The following is a 21,802-nucleotide window of genomic DNA, read 5'->3' as shown; positions in this document are numbered from 1 at the left end:
ACTCCCGGATACCGTAGGAATGCTTTGGGTGTACCAAACGTCACAAAGTAACTGGGTGGCTATAAAGGTGCACTACAGGTATCTCCGAAAGTGTCTGTTGGGTTGGCACGAATCAAGACTGGGATTTGTCACTCCGTATGACGGAGAGGTATCTCTGGGCCCACTCGGTATTGTATCATCATAATGAGCTCAATGTGACTAAGTAGTTAGTCACGGGATCATGCATTACCGAACGAGTAAAGTGACTTGCCGGTAACGAGATTGAACGAGGTATTGGGATACCGGCGATCGAATATCGAGCAAGTAACGTGCCGATTGACAAAGGGAATTGTATACGGGATTGCTTGAATCCCCGACATCGTGGTTCATCTGATGAGATCATCGTGGAACATGTGGGAGCCAACATGGGTATCCAGATCCCGTTTTTGGTTATTGGCCGGAGAGCTGTCTCGGTCATGTCTGCATGATTCCCGAACCCGTAGGGTCTACACACTTAAGGTTCGGTGACGCTAGAGTTGTTATGGGAATTAGTATGTTGTTACCGAATGTTGTTCGGACTCCCGAATGAGATCCCAGATGTCACAAGGAGTTCTGAAATGGTCCTGAGGTGAAGATTTATATATGGGAAGTCCAGTTTCAGTCACCGGAATAGTTTCGGGGGTTATCAGTATTGTACCGGGACCACCGAAAGGTGTCCGGAGGTCCACCGGGTGGGGCCACCTGCCCCGGGGGACTTGATGCGCTGAATATGGGAGGGAACCAGCCCCTAGTGGGCTGGTGCACCCCTCCCCAAGGACCCAAGGCGCATAGGGTTGAAAACCCTAGGGAAGGGGGGCGCCTCCACCTTGCTTGGGGGGCAAGCCTCCCCTCCTGGCCGCCGCCCCCCCTCTAGATGGGATCTAGAGGGGCCGGCCCCATCTCCCCTTCACCCTATAAATAGAGGGGAGTGGGAGGGCTGCAACACGCTTGCTTTTGGTGTAGCCCCTCCCTCCTCCAACTCTTCCACCTCCTCTGTAGTGCTTGGCGAAGCCCTGCAGGACTACCACGAGCTCCACCACCACCATGCCGTCGTGTTGTCGGAGTTCTCCCTCAACTTCTCCTCTCCCCTTGCTGGATCAAGAAGGAGGAGACGTCCACGAGTTGTACGTGTGTTGAACGCGGAGGCGCCTTCCGTTCGGCGCTAGATCGGATCTTCCGCCATTTGAATCGCCGCGAGTACGACTCCATCAACCGCGTTCTTGTAACGCTTCCGCTTAGCGATCTTCAAGGGTATGAAGATGCACTCCCTCTCTCTCTCTTGTTGCTAGAATCTACATAGATTGATCTTGATGATTGATACGTCTCCAACGTATCTATAATTTTTTATTGTTCCATGCTATTATATTACCCCTTTTGGATGTATATGGGCTTTATTTTATACATTTATATCATTTTTGGGACTAACCTACTAACCAGAGGCCCAGCCCATATTGCTGTTTTTTTGCCTATTTCAGTATTTTGAAGAAAAGGAATATCAAACGGAGTCCAAACGGAATGAAACCTTCAGGAGCGTGATTTTTGGAACGAACAAGATCCAGAGAGCTTGGATTGCAAGTCAAGAAGTTCCCGAGGACCCCACGAGATAGGGGGCCACCCCCCCTTGTAGGGCGCGCCCCCTATCTCGTGGGCCCCTCGAGCGGCCACCGATGTACTTCTTCCTCCTATATATACCTACGTACCCCGAAAACATCCAGGAGCACCACGAAACACAATTTCCACCGCCCTAACCTTCTGTATCCGCGAGATCCCATCTTGGAGCCTTCGCCGACACTCTGTCGGAGTGGGAATCGACCACGGAGGGCTCCTACATCAACATCTTTTCCCCTCCTATGAGTTGTGAGTAGTTTACCACAGACCTACGGGGTCCATAGTTATTAGCTAGATGACTTCTTCTCTCTTTTTGGATCTCAATACAATGTTCTCCCCCTCCCTTGTGGAGATCTATTCGATGTAATCTCTTTTTGCGGTGTGTTTGTCGAGATCCGATGAATTGTGGGTTTATGATCAGATTTATCTTTGGATAATAATTGAATCTTCTCTGAATTCTTTTATGTATGATTGAGTTATCTTTGCAAGTCTCTTCGAATTATCAGTTTGGTTTGGCCTACTAGATTGATCTTTCTTGCCATGGGAGAAGTGCTTAGCTTTGGGTTCAATCTTGCGGTGTTCTTACCCAGTGACAGAAAGGGTTGCAAGACACGTATTGTACTGTTGCCATCGAGGATAACAAGATGGGGTTTATATCATATTGCATGAGTTTATCCTTCTACATCATGTCATCTTGCTTAATGTGTTACTCTCTTCTTATGAACTTAATACTCTAGATGCAGGCAGGAGTCGGTCGATGTGTGGAGTAATAGTAGCAGATGTAGGCAGGAGTCGGTCTACTTGTTATGAACGTGATGCCTATATACATGATCATGCCTAGATAATCTCATAACTATGCGCTTTTCTATCAATTGCTCGACAATAATTTGTTCACCCACCGTAATACTTATGCTATCTTGAGAGAAGCCTCTAGTGAAACCTATGGCCCCCGGGTCTATCTCTTATCATATTTGCTTTCAATCTACTTTTATTTGCATTTTTACTTTTTGCATCTATATTATAAAATACCAAAAATATATTTATCTTATCATACTATCTCTATCAGATCTCACTTTTGCAAGTGGTCGTGAAGGGATTGACAACCCCTTTATTGCGTTGGTTGCGAGTTCTCAGTTTGTTCGTGTAGGTGCGTGGGACTTTTGAGGAGCCTCTTACTGGATTGATACCTTGGTTCTCAAAACTGAGGGAAATACTTACGCTACACTTGCTGCATCACCCTCTCCTCTTCGGGGAAAACCAACGCTAGCTCAAGACGTAGCAAGAAGGATTTCTGGCGCCATTGCCGGGGAGGTCTTCGCTCAAGTCAAGACATACCAAGTACCCATCACAAACCCATCTCCCTCGCATTTACATTATTTGCCATTTACCTCTCGTTTTCCTCTCCCCCACTTCACCCTTGTCGTTTTATTCGCCCTTTCTTTCCCAGTCTCCTCCTCTCTTTTTGCTTGCCGTTTTTCCGTTTGCTCGTGTGTTAGTTCGTTTACCTCGTTGCTATGGCTAGTCTTCCTATCCTCATTATTACTCCCGAATTCGAAATCCTCAATTTTAAACAAAGGGAGGGAGAAAATCTAAAAGATGCTTGGCATAGAATTTGCAATGCTCAAAATAGATCTTCTAGGAAGCTTTCTACTTCCGTTCTTCTCCGCAATTTTTATGTAGGCATCACTCCTTGGAATAGATGTGTTCTTGATACTGTCGCCGGAGGTGATTTCTTGAGTAGCCATATGTTTGATGCTTATAATGCTATGTTAGATTTGTTTGGCCCACCACCTCTTTTGGTTAATGGAATTGTCTTAACCTTAGAACACGTTATGCAACGGCTTGATATTATTGAAAATAAAATTGCCACTGTTGAGTTGGTTGAAAATTTGGATAAAAAGGTTCATAATCTCATCACTCAATATGAATCTAGGGTTGGATTTATTTTGAAAAATCTTAAAGAGAAAGAACCTATAGTCAATGAAAAAATAGATCTTGATTCTGCTAGAATTGGTAAACTTGAGGGTATAATTACCAACTTAGGTTCAGCATTTTCTCCCATTAAAAACGCTCCAAAACCCCCTACAAAAACCGCCAAGTTTATTTATGTTCCTAAAAATAAGGGTGAAACCGCTAGTAAGGGAGACACGGATCTCAAATCCATAAGTGGTCGCCCCAATTGTCTTTCTATCATTAAGGAACCTTTCGCTACAAACGAATTTCTTGAATTTTTGCCCAAAGGTTTAATCATTGCTAAAAAGGGAGAAATCCCTAAAGATTATAAGTGCTCTATTGATGAATTTACTGCCAAATATGGCACTTGTTAGATCTATCTTCGCTTTTATGCCTAGCTAGGGGCGTTAAACGATAGCGCTAGTTGGGAGGCAACCCAATTTTCTTTATGTTTTTTGTTTTTGTTCTTGTTTAGTGTTAAATTTTGTTTCTAATTTCTGTTTAGATGTGGTTTTATCTTTTCTTTAGTGTTTGTGCCAAGTAGAACCTATAGGATAAACTATGATGATAGTTGATTTGATTCTGCTGAAAAACAGAAACTTTGCACTCACGAGAAAAAATTCAATAAATCACAGAAACGTGTTTTTGCATTGATTCTTTTTGCTTAGGATCAATAAACAAATTTTCCAGTACTTCCTATTTTGGTAGGAGTTTTAGAGTTCCAGAAGTTTGCGTTAGTTACAGATTGCTACAGACTGTTCTGTTTTTGACAGATTCTGTTTTTCGTGTGTTGTTTGCTTATTTCAATGCATCTATGGCTAATAAATTAGTTTATAAACCATAAGGAAGTTGGAATACAGTAGGTTTAACACCAAAATAAATAAATAATGAGTTCATTGCAGTACCCTATGTGGTGGTTTTGTTTTCTTTCACTAACGGAGCTTATAAGATTTCCTGTTGAGTTTTGTGTTGTGAAGTTTTCAAGTTTTGGGTAAAGCTTTTATGGACTATGGAATAAAGGGTGGCAAGAGCCTAAGCTTGGGGATGCCCAAGGCACCCCAAGATATTCAAGAATAGCCAAAAGCCTAAGCTTGGGGACGCCCCGGGAAGGCATCCCCTCTTTTGTCTTCGTTCATTGGTAACTTTACTTGGAGCTATATTTTTATTCGCCACATGATATGTGTTTTGCTTGGAGCGTCGTGTATTATATTAGTCTTTGATTTTTAGTTTGCCACAATCATACTTGCTGTACACACCTTTTGGGAGAAGCCTATTTGATTATAATTTGCTAGAATACTCTATGTGCTTCACTTATATCTTTTGAGCTTGATAGTTTTTGCTCTAGTGCTTCACTTATATCTTTTAGAGCTCGGTGGTATCTTAATTTTGAAGAAATTGCTAGTCTCTCATGCTTCACTTATATTATTTTGAGAGTCTTTTAGAATAGCATGGTTTTTTCTATTATCTTAAAGTTGGTCCTAGAATGATGAGCATCCAAGTTGGGTATAATAAAAACTATCATAGATGTGAATTGGATGCTATGATCAATTTGATGTTTGATAATTGTTTTGAGATATGGAGGTAGTGATATTAAAGTCATGCTAGTTGGGTGATTATGAATTTAAAGAATGCTTTTGTTGAAGTTAGCAAGTCCCGTAGCATGCACGTATGGTTAAAGTTGTGTAACAAATTTGAAACATGAAGTGTACCTGGCTTGTGCATCCTTATGAGTGGCGGTCGGGGACGAGCGATGGTCTTTTCCTACCAATCTATCCCCCTAGGAGCATGCGCGTAGTACTTGGTTTTGATGACTTGTAAATTTTTGCAATAAGTATATTAGCTCTTTTGACTAATGTTGAGTCCATGGATTATACACACTTTTACCTTTCCGCCATTGCTAGCCTCTTCGGTACCGTGCATTGCCCTTTCTCACCTTGAGAGTTGCTGCAAACTTCGCCGGTGCATCCAAACCCCGTGATATGATAGACTCTATCACACATAAACCTCCTTATATCTTCCTCAAAACAGACACCATACCTACCTATTATGGCATTTCCATAGCCATTCCGAGATATATTGCCATGCAACTTTCCACTGTTCCGTTTATCATCATGACATACATTAGTTTTGTCATATTGCCATTGCATGATCATGTAGTTGACATCGTATTTGTGGCAAAGCCACCATGCATTATTTTTCATACATGTCACTCTTGATTCATTGCACCATCCCGGTACACCGCCGGAGGCATTCATATAGAGTCATATCTTGTTCTAGTTTTGAGTTGTAATTCATATGTTGTAATCAATAGAAGTGTGATGATCATCATTTTTAGAGCATTGCCCAAAGAAAAAAAAGAAAATAGGCTAAAAAAAAGGAAAGGCCCAAAAAAGAAAAAAAAGAAAAAGGGAAAAAAGAAAAAGAAAATAAATAAAATAAATAAAAAGGGCAATGCTACTATCTCTTTTTCCACACTTGTGCTTCAAAGTAGCACCTTGTTCTTCATGAAATGAGTCTCATATATTGTGCTTCAAAGTAGCACCATGTTTTTCATATAGTGAGTCTCATAAGTTATCTTTTTCATACTAGTGGGAATTTTTCATTATAGAACTTGGCTTGTATATTCCTACGATGGGCTTCCTCAAATGCCCTAGGTCTTCGTGAGCAAGCAAGTTGGATGCACACCCACTAGTTTTCTTTTGTTGAGCATTCATTTATAGCTCTAGTGCATCCGTTGCATGGCAATCCCTACTCCTCATGTTGACATCAATTGATGGACATCTCCATAGCCCGTTGATTATCCTCGTCAATGTGAGACTTTCTCCTTTTTGTCTTCTCCACACAATCCCCATCATCATATTCTATTCCACCCATAGTGCTATATCCATGGCTCACGCTCATGTATTGCGTGAAGGTTGAAAAAGTTTGAGATTATTGAAGTATGAAACAATTGCTTGGCTTGTCATCGGGGGTATAGAAGTTGGGAACATCTTTGTTGATGAAAATGAAGCATAGCCTAACTATATGATTTTTTAGGGATGAACTTTCTTTTGCCATGTTATTTTGAGAAGACATGATTACTTTGATTAGTATGCTTGAAGTGGTACTATTTCTTTTATCAATATGAACTTTTATTTTGAATCATTTGGATCTAAACATTCATGCCACAATAAAGAAAATTACATTGAGAATTATGCTAGGTAGCCTTCCACATCAAAAATTCTTTTTTATCATTTACCTACTCGAGGACAAGCAGGAATTAAGTTTGGGGATGCTTGATACGTCTCCAACGTATCTATAATTTTTGATTGTTCCATGCTATTATATTACCCTTTTGGATGTTTATGGGCTTTATTTTATACATTTATATCATTTTTGGGACTAACCTACTAACCGGAGGCCCAGCCCATATTGTTGTTTTTTTTGCCTATTTCAGTATTTCAAAGAAAAGGAATATCAAACGGAGTCCAAACGGAATGAAACCTTCGGGAGCGTGATTTTTGGAACGAACAAGATCCGGAGAGCTTGGAGTGCAAGTCAAGAAGTTCCCGAGGACCCCACGAGATAGGGGGTCACGCCCCCCTGTAGGGCGCCCTCCTGTCTCGTGGGCCCCTCGGGCGGCCACCGACGTACTTCTTCCTCCTATATATACCTACGTACCCCGAAAACATCCAGGAGCACCACGAAACACAATTTCCACCCCCGTAACCTTCTGTATCCGTGAGATCTCATCTTGGAGCCTTCGTCGGCACTCTGCCGGAGGGGGAATCGACCATGGAGGGCTCCTACATCAACATCTTTGCCCCTCCTATGAGTTGTGAGTAGTTTACCACAGACCTACGGGTCCATAGTTATTAGCTAGATGGCTTCTTATCTCTTTTTGTATCTCAATACAATGTTCTCCCCCTCTCTTGTGGAGATCTATTCGATGTAATCTCTTTTTGCGGTGTGTTTGTCGAGATCCGATGAATTGTGGGTTTATGATCAGATTTATCTTTGGATAATAATTGAATCTTCTCTGAATTCTTTTATGTATGATTGAGTTATCTTTGCAAGTCTCTTCGAATTATCAGTTTGGTTTGGCCTACTAGATTGATCTTTCTTCCCATGGGAGAAGTGCTTAGCTTTGGGTTCAATCTTGCGGTGTTCTTACCCAGTGACAGAAAGAGTTGCAAGACACGTATCGTATTGTTGCCATCGAGGATAACAAGATGGGGTTTATATCATATTTCATGAGTTTATCCTTCTACATCATGTCATCTTGCTTAATGCGTTACTCTGTTCTTATGAACTTAATACTTTAGATGCAGGCGGGAGTCGGTCGATGTGTGGAGTAATAGTAGTAGATGTAGGCAGGAGTCGGTCTACTTGTTATGGACTTGATGCCTATATACATGATCATGCCTAGATAATCTTATAACTATGCGCTTTTCTACCAATTGCTCGACAATAATTTGTTCACCCACCGTAATACTTATGCTATCTTGAGAGAAGCCTCTAGTGAAACCTATGGCCCCCGGGTCTATCTCTTATCATATTTGCTTTCAATCTCCTTTTATTTGCATCTTTACTTTTTGCATCTATATTATAAAATACCAAAAATATATTTATCTTATCATACTATCTCTATCAGATCTCACTTTTGCAAGTGGCTGTGAAGGGATTGACAACCCCTTTATTGCGTTGGTTGCGAGTTCTCAGTTTGTTTGTGTAGGTGCGTGGGACTTTTGAGGAGCCTCCTAATGGATTGATACCTTGGTTCTCAAAACTGAGGGAAATACTTACGCTACACTTGCTGCATCACCCTCTCCTCTTCGGGGAAAACCAACACTAGCTCAAGACGTAGCAATGATGCGTAGAAAATTTTGAATTTCTACTACGTTCCCCAACATGCTCTCCGCCGGCGGTGACTTTACGGCCCCCTCTTCTCCGTGTGCTTCTTCTTCCCGGACTCCTTCATGACCTTCTTCTTTCCCCACGCCTTTTCCCTTGGCCTTATTGCTAGTATGAATAGTAACCTTAGAATCAACAATATAAGATTTAAATTTATCACAAGCAAATAAAACAACTAGAATTTTTTTTTCTGGCTGTAGCATAGTTTCTTTGAGCAGAATCCAAAGTCTTTCTAGCATAATATAACATTTAGTTTCTTATCAACTCTTTTTCCAAACACGACATCAACAACATAGTCACTAGCATCACACATAATTTCAAAAGGCAAATTCCAATCGAGTGGTTGAATATAGGAGCAGATATTAAGGCTTTCTTAAGAACTTTAAAAGCTTCCTTACAATCATCATAAAAAAGAAACGAAACGTCTTTTCATAAAAGTTAGTAAGAGGTTGAGAAATTTTTAATAAACCTTCTATAGAAAACAACATGACCAGGAAAACTTCATATACCTTTAATATCTGAAGGACAAGGCATCTTCTCGATAACTTCAACCTTGGCTCTATGAACTTCAGTACCTCATTCGAAAATTTTATGCCCAAGCACAATACATTCATTTACCATAAAGTGGCACTTCTCCTAATTAAAGAAAATGTGAGTTTGCTCACATCTCCACAAACAAATGTAAATATTGTGCAAAAATTCATCAAAGGAAGTTCCATAGAAGGAAAAATCATCCATGAATACTTCCATGATCTTAGCACAAAAATCACTAAAGATAGCAGTCATACATCTTTGAAAAGTAGAAGGCGCATTACATAAACCAAAACACATACATATATAAAAAAGTTTCAGAAGGACATATAAAAGTTGTTTTCTCTTGATCTTTAGGATAAACAACTGTTTGAGAGAAACTAGAATAACAATCAAGATAGCAAAAACCTGTCTGCTTAGATGATATTTCTAATCTTTTTTCAATAAAAGGAAAAGGATAATGACCTTTCTAGTAGCTTTATTTATTTTTCTGAAATCAATAACCATCCTATAACATTTACACCCCTTTATGGTTTAAGTTCATTTTATCATTAGGAACAACAATTCCTCTGTTCTTAGGAACACAATGAACATGACTTACCTATCTACTAATGGATATAGGATAAATTATACTGCTTAATTATAGGAGATTGAGACCAGTGTTGATGATCTATTACAGGCTTAACATCTGGTTCCATATGAATCTAGTGCATACAGAGACTGGGACTAATGCCTTTAAGACAATTTCATTGTAAAAATAATTCCTCCTCAATGTTTCTTTAGAACAACGAGTAATCCTCATTTTTCGGCACTAAAAGGTTACCACTGATAATAATCGGATATAGTTTATTTTCATCCAAATAAACATGTTTCATTGTATCATGCAAAGGTTTAAGTTCAAACACTGGATCAACTTTAGGAGGCTCGGGATCTCCTATAGTTTCCACAGGCAAATTGTGTTTTAGCAAAGGTACTTGCCCAAGAAAAAAAATCATCTGTTTCCTTCTGCTCATGCATATTAAAAGAACTTTCGTGCTCCAACAAATATTGCTTTGAAGGACGAGTGGGGGAATAACAATTGAAGCTATCCTTTCTATTTCATCTACAGAAGGTAAATCTTTAGCATCATGTTATTTAGTAATAAACTTAGATAAAATAAATGAAACTTCATCTTGTCCAAGCATAACATAAAGCTTTTATTTTTTTGGCAATCAACAACAACATTGCAAGTATTTGAGAAAGGTCTACCAAATAATGGGACAAAAATTATCTCGAAGTATTAAGAAATCGATAGGATACGTAGTCTTGCCACATAGAACTTCAAAATCTCTTAACAACGCCTACATGTGAAATACTAGACCTATTTGCCAGTTTAATAATAAATCAATTTCTTATATAGTGCAAGGTGAAATATCTCCAACAACTTCTGGATAAAAAGTATAGAAAGAATTCCTTATTTGACACTATTTTGGATTGTGTTTCCCTATTTGACACTCAAAAACTTTTCCTTCCTTATCTGACACCAAATCTAAATTTTGTTCCCTTTGCGACACTTTCATCCATTTTGACTACTGATTGTGTTAATTGACATCTGAAAAGACGGTTTTGCCCCTAGTACATTATTCACTTGAGTAAAACGGCAATATTTTAGTTTACAGGTTAAATAATGTTGGCAGGTTTGTTTAGTTTAGTCGACCACTAAGCTGCCCGGCTCAGTTGCTTACTTACAAATCTACCTCAAAGAAGCAAACTAGCAGGGGACGTGGAGTTTTTGCACCCGAGCTCATATGAGCTCGGGTGAACAGTAAAATTGAAAAAAATTCGAAAAAAATTCAAAAAAAATCAAATTTTTTTGGTAGAAACATTGACAAAAGTTTTAAGTGCTTGCAAAAATTCGTCATGAAATCACATTTCTAGAAGGCGTGGCAAAAAAAAAAACAAAATCGGTACTCTGAAAATGCTACTTTCAAAAGCATTTTGGAGGCTGAATTTGTTCTTTTTGCCACGCCTTACAGGAATGTGATTTCATGATGAATTTTCGCAAGCACTTAGAACTTTTGTCAATGTTTCTCTGAGATTTTTTTTGGAATTTTTTGAATTTGTTTTGATTTTTTTTCGATTTTACTGTTCACCGAGCTCAAATGAGCTCGGGAGCAGAAAGGTACTTTCGACTAGCAGGCTGCTTTACTGATTCCTGTATCAATAGCACACACACGTAACACTGTAAACTTTGCGTATATGCATGTGGGCTGGGCTGGCTAAGCTTGCTCTCTAGCAAGACGATCGACCTGATGGATTCTTTTTATTTTACGGGTGACCTGATCGATTCAGTTGACGCTAGCGCAGACCAGTTTCATGTGCATCAGGGGTAATGACGGGAAGCTCTGGTGCTCTGCTTTTGCCCGCCACCTTCTACCGTCATGTAAATAACTGCTTGTCTGGTCATGTGAAGAATTCTGGTCACAAGTTGCATCAGAGGCAAAGTCATCTTTTCATGTATCATTTAACGTCGTTAGTAGTCAAAATGAACGAAAGTGTTATAAAAGAACAAAATTTAGAGTATGTGTTACATAAGGAACAAAAAAAATCAGTGCCAAATAGGGAAAGAAAATTTAAGACAGTGTTAAATAAGGAATTCTCTCAAAAGTATATGGAATAACGTATACTAGCTCTAATATCACACAACCCATGATAACAATGAATACTGATCTTAACAGAAATAACAGGCACACGAACAGTATTGGGAATACTTCTATGTTTAACAATTTAAGTTACTTCCTCTCAATCTTTGAGTGATTTTCCCATTAATATCATCAATAAAAATATATTTAGTCATAGCTATTTGAGGTTGTATTTCAGTTTGAGCATAAGGTTCATCAGACTTTTATGAGATATCTTAGTTACTATAGAGTTTTGTTTCAATCTAACAGGAAGCATAGGTTTCTCAATGTAAACAAAAGGTAACACATGATCAACAATTTCATCGTCAGCTAAAACAATCTTTTTAATAACATCCTTTAAATGATCATGATATTTTTTTTCACTATTGTTCATGAATATCAATATAACAACGAAAGATTCACGCAGAGACAGGGTGACAAATATTTCATAATCAAGTCCATATTTGACACTAAGTTCTTCAAAATATAAGTGTCAGAAAAATACAGAATACATTCATATTGTGCTCTGCCTCGGTTCTGTCTCGTTGACAGTGGTGGAGAGATCCCAAAGTAATCCACGATATTTTTAGGTCAAACATGAATTTACAGCCAAAGGGTATCGAGAGGAGGCAGCCAGGAGCCCCACGGGCACCCTCATGCTCCCGGGGGGAGGGGCGTGGCCCTGCTGCGTGGTGGACCTGTGGGCCCCCTCTAGCCCATGGATCCATCTCTTCAAGGAAAAAATTAGTAAAATCTTCAAATCTTTTCGAGCTCCGGAAGAACCTTTTCTTCTCTCCTTTGTTTTGCCCCTATTTTCTAGTTGTCCAGCATTTTTCCATGTGTTACATGTAAATTGAAGGGAAAAAGACATTAGAATTAAGCAATAATGTGCAAAATATCATTAATAAAGAGTAAATTATTTTAAAAAATAGTGATACAAAATGGAGTATCAACGACCCATTTTTGTCCCATTTACAGGTTCACCCTCAACACGCAACCAGGGGGTGACCATTTTTGTCCCGGTTGCAACTCCACCCTCGACACGCAACTAGTCCTGACCCATTTTTGTCTGAGTTGCAATTCCACCCCTGGCACGCAACTTCATGCCCACAATTAGAGGAGGGAGGAGGATTGTCGACTAGCCGCATCTCCACATTTGAAAAAATATTTGATTTTCTCACATAAAAAATATTCACGAGCATTTTCTTAAAATTATGAAAAACTTTAAAATCATTTTTTCCATATTCATGTTTCTATTTTACTTCTATTAAAATTAGGGGTGGGAGGATGGTTGTCGACCAGATGCGTCTCCACATTTTTAAAAATATGAATGATTTTTTTCACATAGAAAATATTCACAAGTATTTTCTTAAAATTATGAAAACCTTTAAAATCATTTTTTTTCAAATTCATGTTTCTGTTTTACTTTTATAAAAATATTCATGATCTTTAAAATTGTGGGCATTACTTAATTTCACAAACATTTTTTGTATTCACTAATTGTTTTAATTCGTAAATATTTTTAAAATTTACTAATTTATTTCTAATCTTGAACTTTCTAAAATTTGCAATCAATTTTTTAATTCACCAAAAAACCAAAATTAACAGGAGATTTTTTATTACCAAGAAAACAAAAAAGTAACGGTAAAAGACGAGCGAGGAAAAACCAGACGAACTAAAGCGAGCAATGTGTGGACAATAGAGCTGAATAGGAGCTCCGGAAGCAACAAACTTCAAACAGAAGCCGACACACTAAAGCCCAGCCCAAATGTCATTGGTGACCGAGGCTTGATAAATGAGCTCCAAGGGCAACCAAACAGAACAACGAACAAAGTTATTTTTGTTGAACTAGATATAGATATAAACAAAGACAATCGACTTATTTCAAAGAAAAAAAAACGCATGCCTCGACATTGCCGCCGCCACCACCATCCCCGGCCGCGTCGTCTTCCACAAGGGTCGTCCCAACAAGCACTGCGCCATGCCATAGTTGTCTCCGCACCGGCTTTGCCGAAAGCATTTGGTCGGCGTTCTCCTTGTTGCCGTTGGGAGAGAAACTACGGCCGTCGGCGTCGCCCGTCGTCCCCAACCTCTTCCGGCCGGCCTCTCGGTGACGAAGGGCTCCCTCCAGCACCATCGACCCCAAAACCTTACTTTGCTGCCTACGAGGGGAGCAAGGCGTGCACTATCCGGCCGCTTCCCCGGCACGACTGCAAGGCGTTCGACGAATTGCTCACAAGGAATGATGGATAGCGGTGATGAGTTTTTTCTTTCACAACATCATTTGCTCATCGGATGATTCATCCTTGGATGATGAAGAGTTGGTGGTCGCGTTAGTCGTACATGAACACATTACTAGGAAGCGACCTCGGTACAGGGGATCAATCCCCGGCCATGCTCCGGCCTTGGACCGCAATAGGGAGAAAGGCCACACACTTCTCTATGTCGATTACTTCAAGGATGGTGCACTCTTTAGGCCACATCAATTTCGTCGGCGATTCTGAATGAGAAGGCATGTGTTCAATCGTATTCGCGAGGGAGTGGTTGCGCATGACCCATACTTTGAGTGCAAAGAGGATGCCCTAGGCAAGCTTTGGTTTTTCTTCATACCAGAAATGCACTGCGGCTATATGCTTGCATATGGAATTCCTGGTGATCCTATGGATGAGTATGTTCGTATGAGTGAGTCCACATGTCTCCTCTCATTGTATACTTTTTGCACGGCCGTGGTGGAAGTGTTCGGCCCGGAGTACCTTAGAGAGCCAACTGTCGCTGATATGGAGAGGTTGTTGGCGATCAATGCCGAGAGGGGCTTTTCGGGCATGCTTGGTAGTATAGATTGTATGCACTGAAAATGGAAGAACTGTCCATTTGCTTGGCAGGGGCGGTACAAGGGGCATGTGAAAAGTGCCACTGTTATACTTGAAGTTGTGGCTTCACAACATCTCTGGATATGGCATTCTTTCTTCGGCATGGCTGGTTCTCAGAATGATATTAGTGTTCTTCAGCGGTCTCTGGTGTTTACAAGGCTTGCGGAAGGGCACTCCCCGGAGGTCAATGGCCACCATTATAACAAGGGATATTACCTAGCTGATGGCATCTATCCTCAGTGGTCCACTCTTGTGAAGACAATACCAAATCCGCAAGGAGAGAAAAGACAGAGGTTTGCACAAATGCAAGAGAGTGCTATGAAGGATGTGAAGCGTGCTTTCGGTGTGCTTCAGTCCCGGCGGGGTATCGTTCGTAACCCTGCATTGACATGGAACACGAAGAAGCTTTGGGAGGTGGTGACTGCTTGTGTGATCATGCACAACATAATCATGGAGGATGAGCGCGATGACAGCATCTACGACTAAGGGTTTGATTTCCAGGGTGGAAATGTTGAGCATGAGCATGCACCTCCTGCAACCTTTGAACAGTTTGTCGAGTTTCACCGGGAATTGCGTGATTGGCATTACTGATGTCCAGCTTCAGGATGACTTGGTTGACCACGTGTGAACTCACATTGACAACCAGTAGATCTATCAGTTTAATTTCTTGTCATGCAAACAAATTTTGATTGAGTTGTAAGATTATTTGATATTGTTTTCTTGTCATGCAAACAAATTTCGATTGGGTTGTAAGACTATTTCAGAGCTATGTTTGTTTTGAACAATTTCATATGCATCATTTTCATTTTTGTGATGGTGAAAGGACGAGATGCGGCCGCACGTTGGGCGCACGGCCGATGCATCAACAAAAACGGACGGACATTTACACGTTGGAGTTGGCCTAAGCATGCTACATGGACCTCGTACGCTTTCTGTCGTGATGCGGTGCCACAGTGTGCAGCGACCTGGTTGCTCTGATCATCCGGTCACAGTGAGCAGCAGTCATCAGAAACAGCAGTTACCGCGCCTGAATAAGTGGATCTGGCTGTAGCTCCAAGCAGGATTCGTGTCACGCTACAGCCACTGCCCTCTGGCCGCCAGTGTCACCCGCGAGCCACCATCGTTGTTGGCGGATTTCCAGATCATCCGGACGTCTGGTGTCAACCGCGCTGGGTTTCCACCCGACCGGGGCAGCCAGCGCCGGCAGGCGTGTGTTGGCACCAACCAGCACGGCCGGGGGCTGTTGCTGCTGAACGTTGACAGACACCGGAGGCGCAAGTCGTGGGATGGAAATAAGTGCTGTGCGGGTGTGAAAGGGGCGTGCAAGTACTTGATCCCTGACCCCAGCGGCATTGACCGCACCGCACACATGTTAGGCACAAAGATGCACATTGCTTTACGAGCCCAACAGGTGTGTGTGCGTGTGTGCGTGTCATTTTTAAGCCGGGTCGCAGAGGATTTTTATAGTTTCCTTCACGGGCCATGGCTGACACGACTTCGGTGCAAGTATTCTGGAGTTTTTGCCTGGGTCTCCAGATCTTCCTTTCCAAGTGCACCACAACAGAAAAGAAGCAACTTAGAACAGCAACCAGAAAGCAACAGAGCATCAGGAAGCGAGCAGGCCGTTCTAGTCAGCGCGATCGAGCTTATCGCGCCACTGTAACACAACAACGACTACTCGGAGGCTTAGTGCAGGTACACAACATCATCAAAGCTAAAAGCAGAAACACAACAACAGTGAGTCGGAAAGAAATCGAACACTGTGGCTAGTGCTCTGGATACCACTTGCAAAGCCTCAGATGATCATCATGTACTACCAGCGAATCCGCCGCGACAGTATACATCAGAATCAGACACAACACATTCTTGAAAAATGAAATAAAATCAGACACAGCATGAGGAGCTCATTGACCAACAAACCAGCATCCATACAGAACATACCGAGGGCGGCGGATGATTTCAAGTTTGACAAAGAGAACTGAGAAAGGGGTGGATGGATCACCTATCAATCTATCATCATCATGCTATTCATGTTGCAAGAATCATACATACAGGCAAAGGGTACTTCATGGCCAATGGAGCCACTTTTACAAGCAAGTACAAGGAACGGAGACGCTCATCAAATAATCAGGTGAATGATACATACGAATCTCGACCAAAATCTACGAGCAAAAAAGTCGCATCCCTGTAAAGGGGGGAAAAGAAGAATGAAGAAATATACCAGCCGCGCCACCAAAGTATAAACCATTCATGCCAAGGGGAGACACATTTTGGGATACAAAAGCTATAGGCAAAAGTGCCTTGATATCTCCTCTTCCAACCCTCATCACAATTACACTGTTGCCACCACCTTCCTTCTGTATTTATAACAAAGTAGCTGCAATAGCCACAACTGAATTCTCTAAATGCTGCAAAAAGCCACAACGGAAATCCTCTAAACACTATCTTTCTGCATCCTCGGGGATCGATGATAGCCTCTCCTGTTCAAGGAACGATGAGTCCAGAAATTTTGCAACAAATGCCCATAACCTGTAGACATCGTCAAAGTTTGTAAGGAACCCAAGGGAAGCAGTGACGACTTCGATCCCAACAATGGCATTTTTGCTATTTTTCTTCTCATGTCGGCCGTTTGAGGTAGGCCGGCACAGGGAAGAGCTGAGGCCCACATCAGCCACCCCATGTTTCTGGTTGTCCATGAGGCGTATATGACTCAGAAAACCGACGCCAACATTGAGGCCTTCTTTCTCTGCCATCTTCTGTACAGTTTCAGGATTGATCAGTGAAGTTCCGGTGTTGCAGTCCTTTATATTGAACGCAACTGCTGCTCCCCGTTCATATTTTATCTTCGGGCCATAGATATAGACAAGGGGAACCCCATCACCGTCTCCAGAATCAGGCAACCGAAGCTGCAGTAGCGAGGTCACTAACCAATTGATCAAGTAACGCAACCTTAGCGTTGTCTTACTAAGACCCAGCATGTTCACATGATCAAGGTGCCTACAGATGATTTCAGGTTCTCGCCTGCCATCCTGAATCTCATCGTAGTCGCTGTATGCATCATCATCTTCTTCTTCTTCTCCCACTGCATATCCAGATGTCTCCCCAGCGTCAGCATTACGACACAGCTTACTGTCCTCCATGGTGAATGATACCTTGCGTCCCATACTTGGCACTCGTTCTGCTTCTTCCACTCCAAAGAGCCTGCCACCATTGAATCTGCTATTGGGTGCCTCCCTCCTTCCCAGTAGACGGAACTCACCCTCTGTTTCCCTTCTGATGGCACTGTCTTTAGCTTCAACCTGGTTTTCTGGGCAAATCTCCGAAGTGGAGCCATTCCCATTTGCAGCATAACCCCCAAAAACAGACGCCGAAGTTCCTTGTGTGCGGCCATTGTCACAAGAGAATTTTACAAACCTCTTATTTTCATGACCATCCTGACATTCTTCAATTTCGCTGACCTTGCCGGTATATGAACAATCTTCGCTGACCTTGCCATTATATGAACAATCTTCCTCTGGAATTTCCTTCACATGCTCTAGCTCTTGAGATACTGACCTCACAGCCGCATCAAAGGACACGACATGGTTGTCATAAACAGGGCTCCTTGCCACTTTGGATGGCACCTTTGGTGATGTCTTCTTTGCATTCTTCCTACCAGAAAACCAGGATGCAGGCAATGGAGATCCCAACTTCCCCTGTTCTGAATGGTCTGAACCAAGTGGACTATGGCCCAAATCAACCCAGAAAGAGCCCTCTGACATTTCATCCTCGCTGAATACTGGGCTCTTCATCACCTCCCCAACGGACACACTCTCATTCTCCTCGTAAATCGTGCTGGCACCATCTCTATCTGAGCTGTCCTGGTCCAATTCGCTCTCCTCAATCACCTCCCTCACCTGAGCTGAGGAATACGCGCCCGAGAACGCAGGTAATTGAGATGCTTGGTGACTGTTCATCGTCGACGACTCCTCCTCGATTGGAATGATCATATCATCCTCAAGGCCATCCTGGACACCATCGAACCCATCAACCGAATCACTCAGATACTGCGGGAAGACCGGAAGAATCCGAACCATCCCTGCCCCCGTCCCGCCATTCGGGCTCTGCAAGCACGACATCACTGACTTCTTGATGAGCAAGCAGCCAAAACCCGTAGGATCAGCTCCAAACACCCTATAGAATGATGTGATGATGAAATCCGGCCGGAACAACGACAAGCCCAGCGAGTCCATGTCCTTAGGCCCCAATGCGCCGGCGTCCAGCAGAACATGCCAGTTATTCTGCTGCGCCAATGCCATCCACTGATATGAGTACTTTGCGCCGGTCACCCTGGACTGCACCGGGAACACGAATAAGCCAGTGGCAGAGTCCTTCTTGCGTCGGCGCTTCTTGGTGGATATCTGGTCTCGGAGCTCGGTGGAGCAGATCTTGAGGGTGGGCCACTTGAACCAGGCGGAGTAGGCCTTGGCCCCCTTGTCCCTGGCGGACTGAGCCATCCAGTTCACGGACTGGGACTCGTGGTCGAACATGGTGAGCAGCTTCTTGTTGGTGGCGAAGGGGTAGCACTCGGCGAGCAGCCGGAAGGCGGAGCCGCGGCTGACGGTGAAGACGAGGCAGTACTCCGACTCCGGGATGTTGAGGTAGTCCATGATGCGGCTCCTGATGTCGTGCTCGGCAGTGCCCTTCTCGGCGGCGCCGTAGAGCGCGTGGTTGCTGAGGTTGGCGGTGATCTCGGAGAGCGTGAAGGAGACGGAGGAGTCGGCGGGGCTGCAGCTCTGGAGGTAGGAGAAGAGGCCGAAGCCGCAGTAGTCGAGGCAGGCCTTGTCGAGGTGCGGGTACTCGCCGGCGCGGAGGCGGTCCACGTCCGCCGACGAGGCGTACTTGGGGTACATGGAGAGGAACGTGGCGAGGGCCTCGGCCAGCGCCGGGAGCGCGTCGGGCGACAGGAAGGCGCGCTCCGCCGCCACGGCCGTGGCGCGCAGGAACTCGCGCTGCGCGTTGAGGCGCGCCAGCGACCGCGACCGGCTGACGGAGCCGGAGCCGGCCCCCTCCTCCCCGCCGTCCCCGTCCCCGTCGTCGAGCAGCGCCGCGTCGCGGGACTTGGTGAGGCACCCGTCCTCGGAGGCCTCCTCCAGCGCCTCCCGCAGCTTGCTCTCCTGCAGCCGCCGCCCGCCGCCGGACCCCGCCCCGGCGCCCGGCGCCGGCGGCCGCGGCGGGCGGTGCCGCTTGTCCATGAGCATCGCCGCGCACTGCGACAGCGGCTTCCACAGCGAGAGATGCATGGCCGGCCGGCCGGCCGCCCGCCGCCGGAGCGAAGAACACAGCTTCCCCCCTCAGCCCCGCCCCTACACCATCCGATTCGCCTCCTCCCTCGCGCAACCCACCGCGCCCGCCGCGAATTCCAGGGATCAAAGCGATCGAATTCGCCGCGGCGGAGCCCCTCCTAGGGTTTGGGCGGGCGGGCGATCGGGGCGGGGGCGCGCGGGCGTGCGGAATCTGGATCAAGAATGGTTCTTTCTTCCAGCGGAGCAAGGGGGGGGGGGGGGGGGGGGGGGGGGAGAGGAGCGAGCGGGGGGAGGAGGAGGAGGAGGAGGCGGAGGGGAGTTAATTGGAACACACCAACTCACCTGCACGGAATTAAAAGCAGAGGTCCGTCCATCCCACAGCATTTAATGCCGATTCCCGTATATCTTCCCCTACTTTCTCATCTCCAATGCAACCAAATTAATTCTTCCATTTCATGTAAAAAATAATAATTAACTGCTCCATTTCATTCATTTATAATCAACCAAAGTTCCCTTATAATACCTAGATTTAAAGAGATCAATAGAATTTTTACAGCCTGCATTTTTACCTCCATTTTTAGATGATTTTGCTGACCTTTACACAAGGAAGGTCAAATGCAATGTGTTCCCATCCTCACAGTGGGTGTATAATAATCAGGAGGGTTGTTGAATGTTATGTGAAGGTTTGAATAATGCCAGGTTGGGTTTGTGGAAAAAAAATTAGTGTGGAAAATATGGAGGCTCGTGATCATTGACTTCTCCCGGGAGATATTCCTTCCTCCATGGCAGAACTTCCATTCTAGTCCTTTGAGTTTGCTTGTTTCCCATCTAACCATGCTCAGTCAGTCAGTCCACTTCAGCAACCCCGGTGTATCTTCAAGCGGGCCCGGTCTAATGGTGATGGCAATGGAAGCTCCCTGCTCTAACCCGCACCGTGCTTAATTTTCCTGGACGAATGATCAATGTTGCACATGGTTTTTCTTCCACGGCGCCGTATCACTGTGAAAAAAAAATCAATCGCCCAAGAAAATATGGTGTGATGTGCTTTGCATATAGACCAATGATGCATTGACGCCTGACTATTGTCTCTAAACTATTACTATGTTATAGCATGTATGTAGCAAATTGAAAATATTCGCATATGCGTGAATATGGACAACACGTATATTTTCGCATTGTTGGAATACAATATATCGGATACGCGTTATATTGATTGGAAACAATATTAGCGTATCTTTTTTGATCGTCGGAGTACTGCAAGCAGAAACGGTGTTGAATGCCGGAATAATTTGCGGATACGATGAGCCAGCACATGGCAATATCGACAAAAATGGAGTAATTCTGTATAATCAATACCAAATATAATTTATTCTTTGGAACACCAGAGGGATCCAGGCTGGCCGGTTCTTACCAGGTAACCGTTGCCCCGCTCCCTCCTTCGTTGCTAAGTATTCGCAAGCGGCATTGCCGTGTAAATCTTGATCTCGAACATGTATTGTTTAGTTTTGGTGAATTTTAACCCACGATCATTACGTGGTATTTCTTCTTAATGTTTAGTTGAATAGATAATATTTATGTCATCACATCATAAAAGTAATTCATATAGCTCCACAAAATATGGTGTACTTTGCTTTTCATATAGACCAATGATGCATTGACAGTGACAAAAGTGATCTTGATTATTATCTTTAAAGTGATCTTGATTAATAATCTTGATTATTAATCCACGGGGGTTTGTCAATCTCCTTGAACTCGTTACTTGCGTGGATCAAATCTTGCATAGGAAGATGGATAAACTGCAACGCAAAATAAAAGTAAATAAATTGTAGCAAAGTATTTTTGAATTTTATAATATAATAAAGGTGGACCCAGGGGCCATAGTTTTAGAGACTTCACTCTTGAACACATAGCATACTATGGGTGAACAAATTACTGTTGGACAATTGATAGAAAAATGCATAGTTATAACGTATTCACGACAATG

The 21,802-nt window shown here is 43.3% G+C and overlaps 1 protein-coding gene across 1 annotated transcript; it reads right to left on the bottom strand.

Moving 5' to 3' along the window:
- Positions 1–16,525: 16,525 nt before the first annotated feature.
- Positions 16,526–20,077, bottom strand: LOC123113431 (uncharacterized). Its single transcript, XM_044534658.1, has one exon. It carries the CDS (start codon positions 19,813–19,815, stop codon positions 16,975–16,977), a length of 2,841 nt encoding a protein of 946 aa, XP_044390593.1. The 5' UTR covers positions 19,816–20,077; the 3' UTR covers positions 16,526–16,974.
- Positions 20,078–21,802: the final 1,725 nt, after the last annotated feature.

This window comes from Triticum aestivum, chromosome 5B, assembly GCF_018294505.1.
Source record: "Triticum aestivum cultivar Chinese Spring chromosome 5B, IWGSC CS RefSeq v2.1, whole genome shotgun sequence".
Taxonomy (NCBI): domain Eukaryota; kingdom Viridiplantae; phylum Streptophyta; class Magnoliopsida; order Poales; family Poaceae; genus Triticum; species Triticum aestivum.
Note: the sequence above shows the minus strand (reverse complement) of the source record. Positions and strands in the feature narration are given on the sequence as shown.

What these genes read in the sequence shown, in the direction of transcription:
- LOC123113431 (XM_044534658.1), bottom strand. Translation starts at nt 19,815, where the DNA reads ATGCATCTCTCGCTGTGGAAGCCGCTGTCGCAGTGCGCGGCGATGCTC.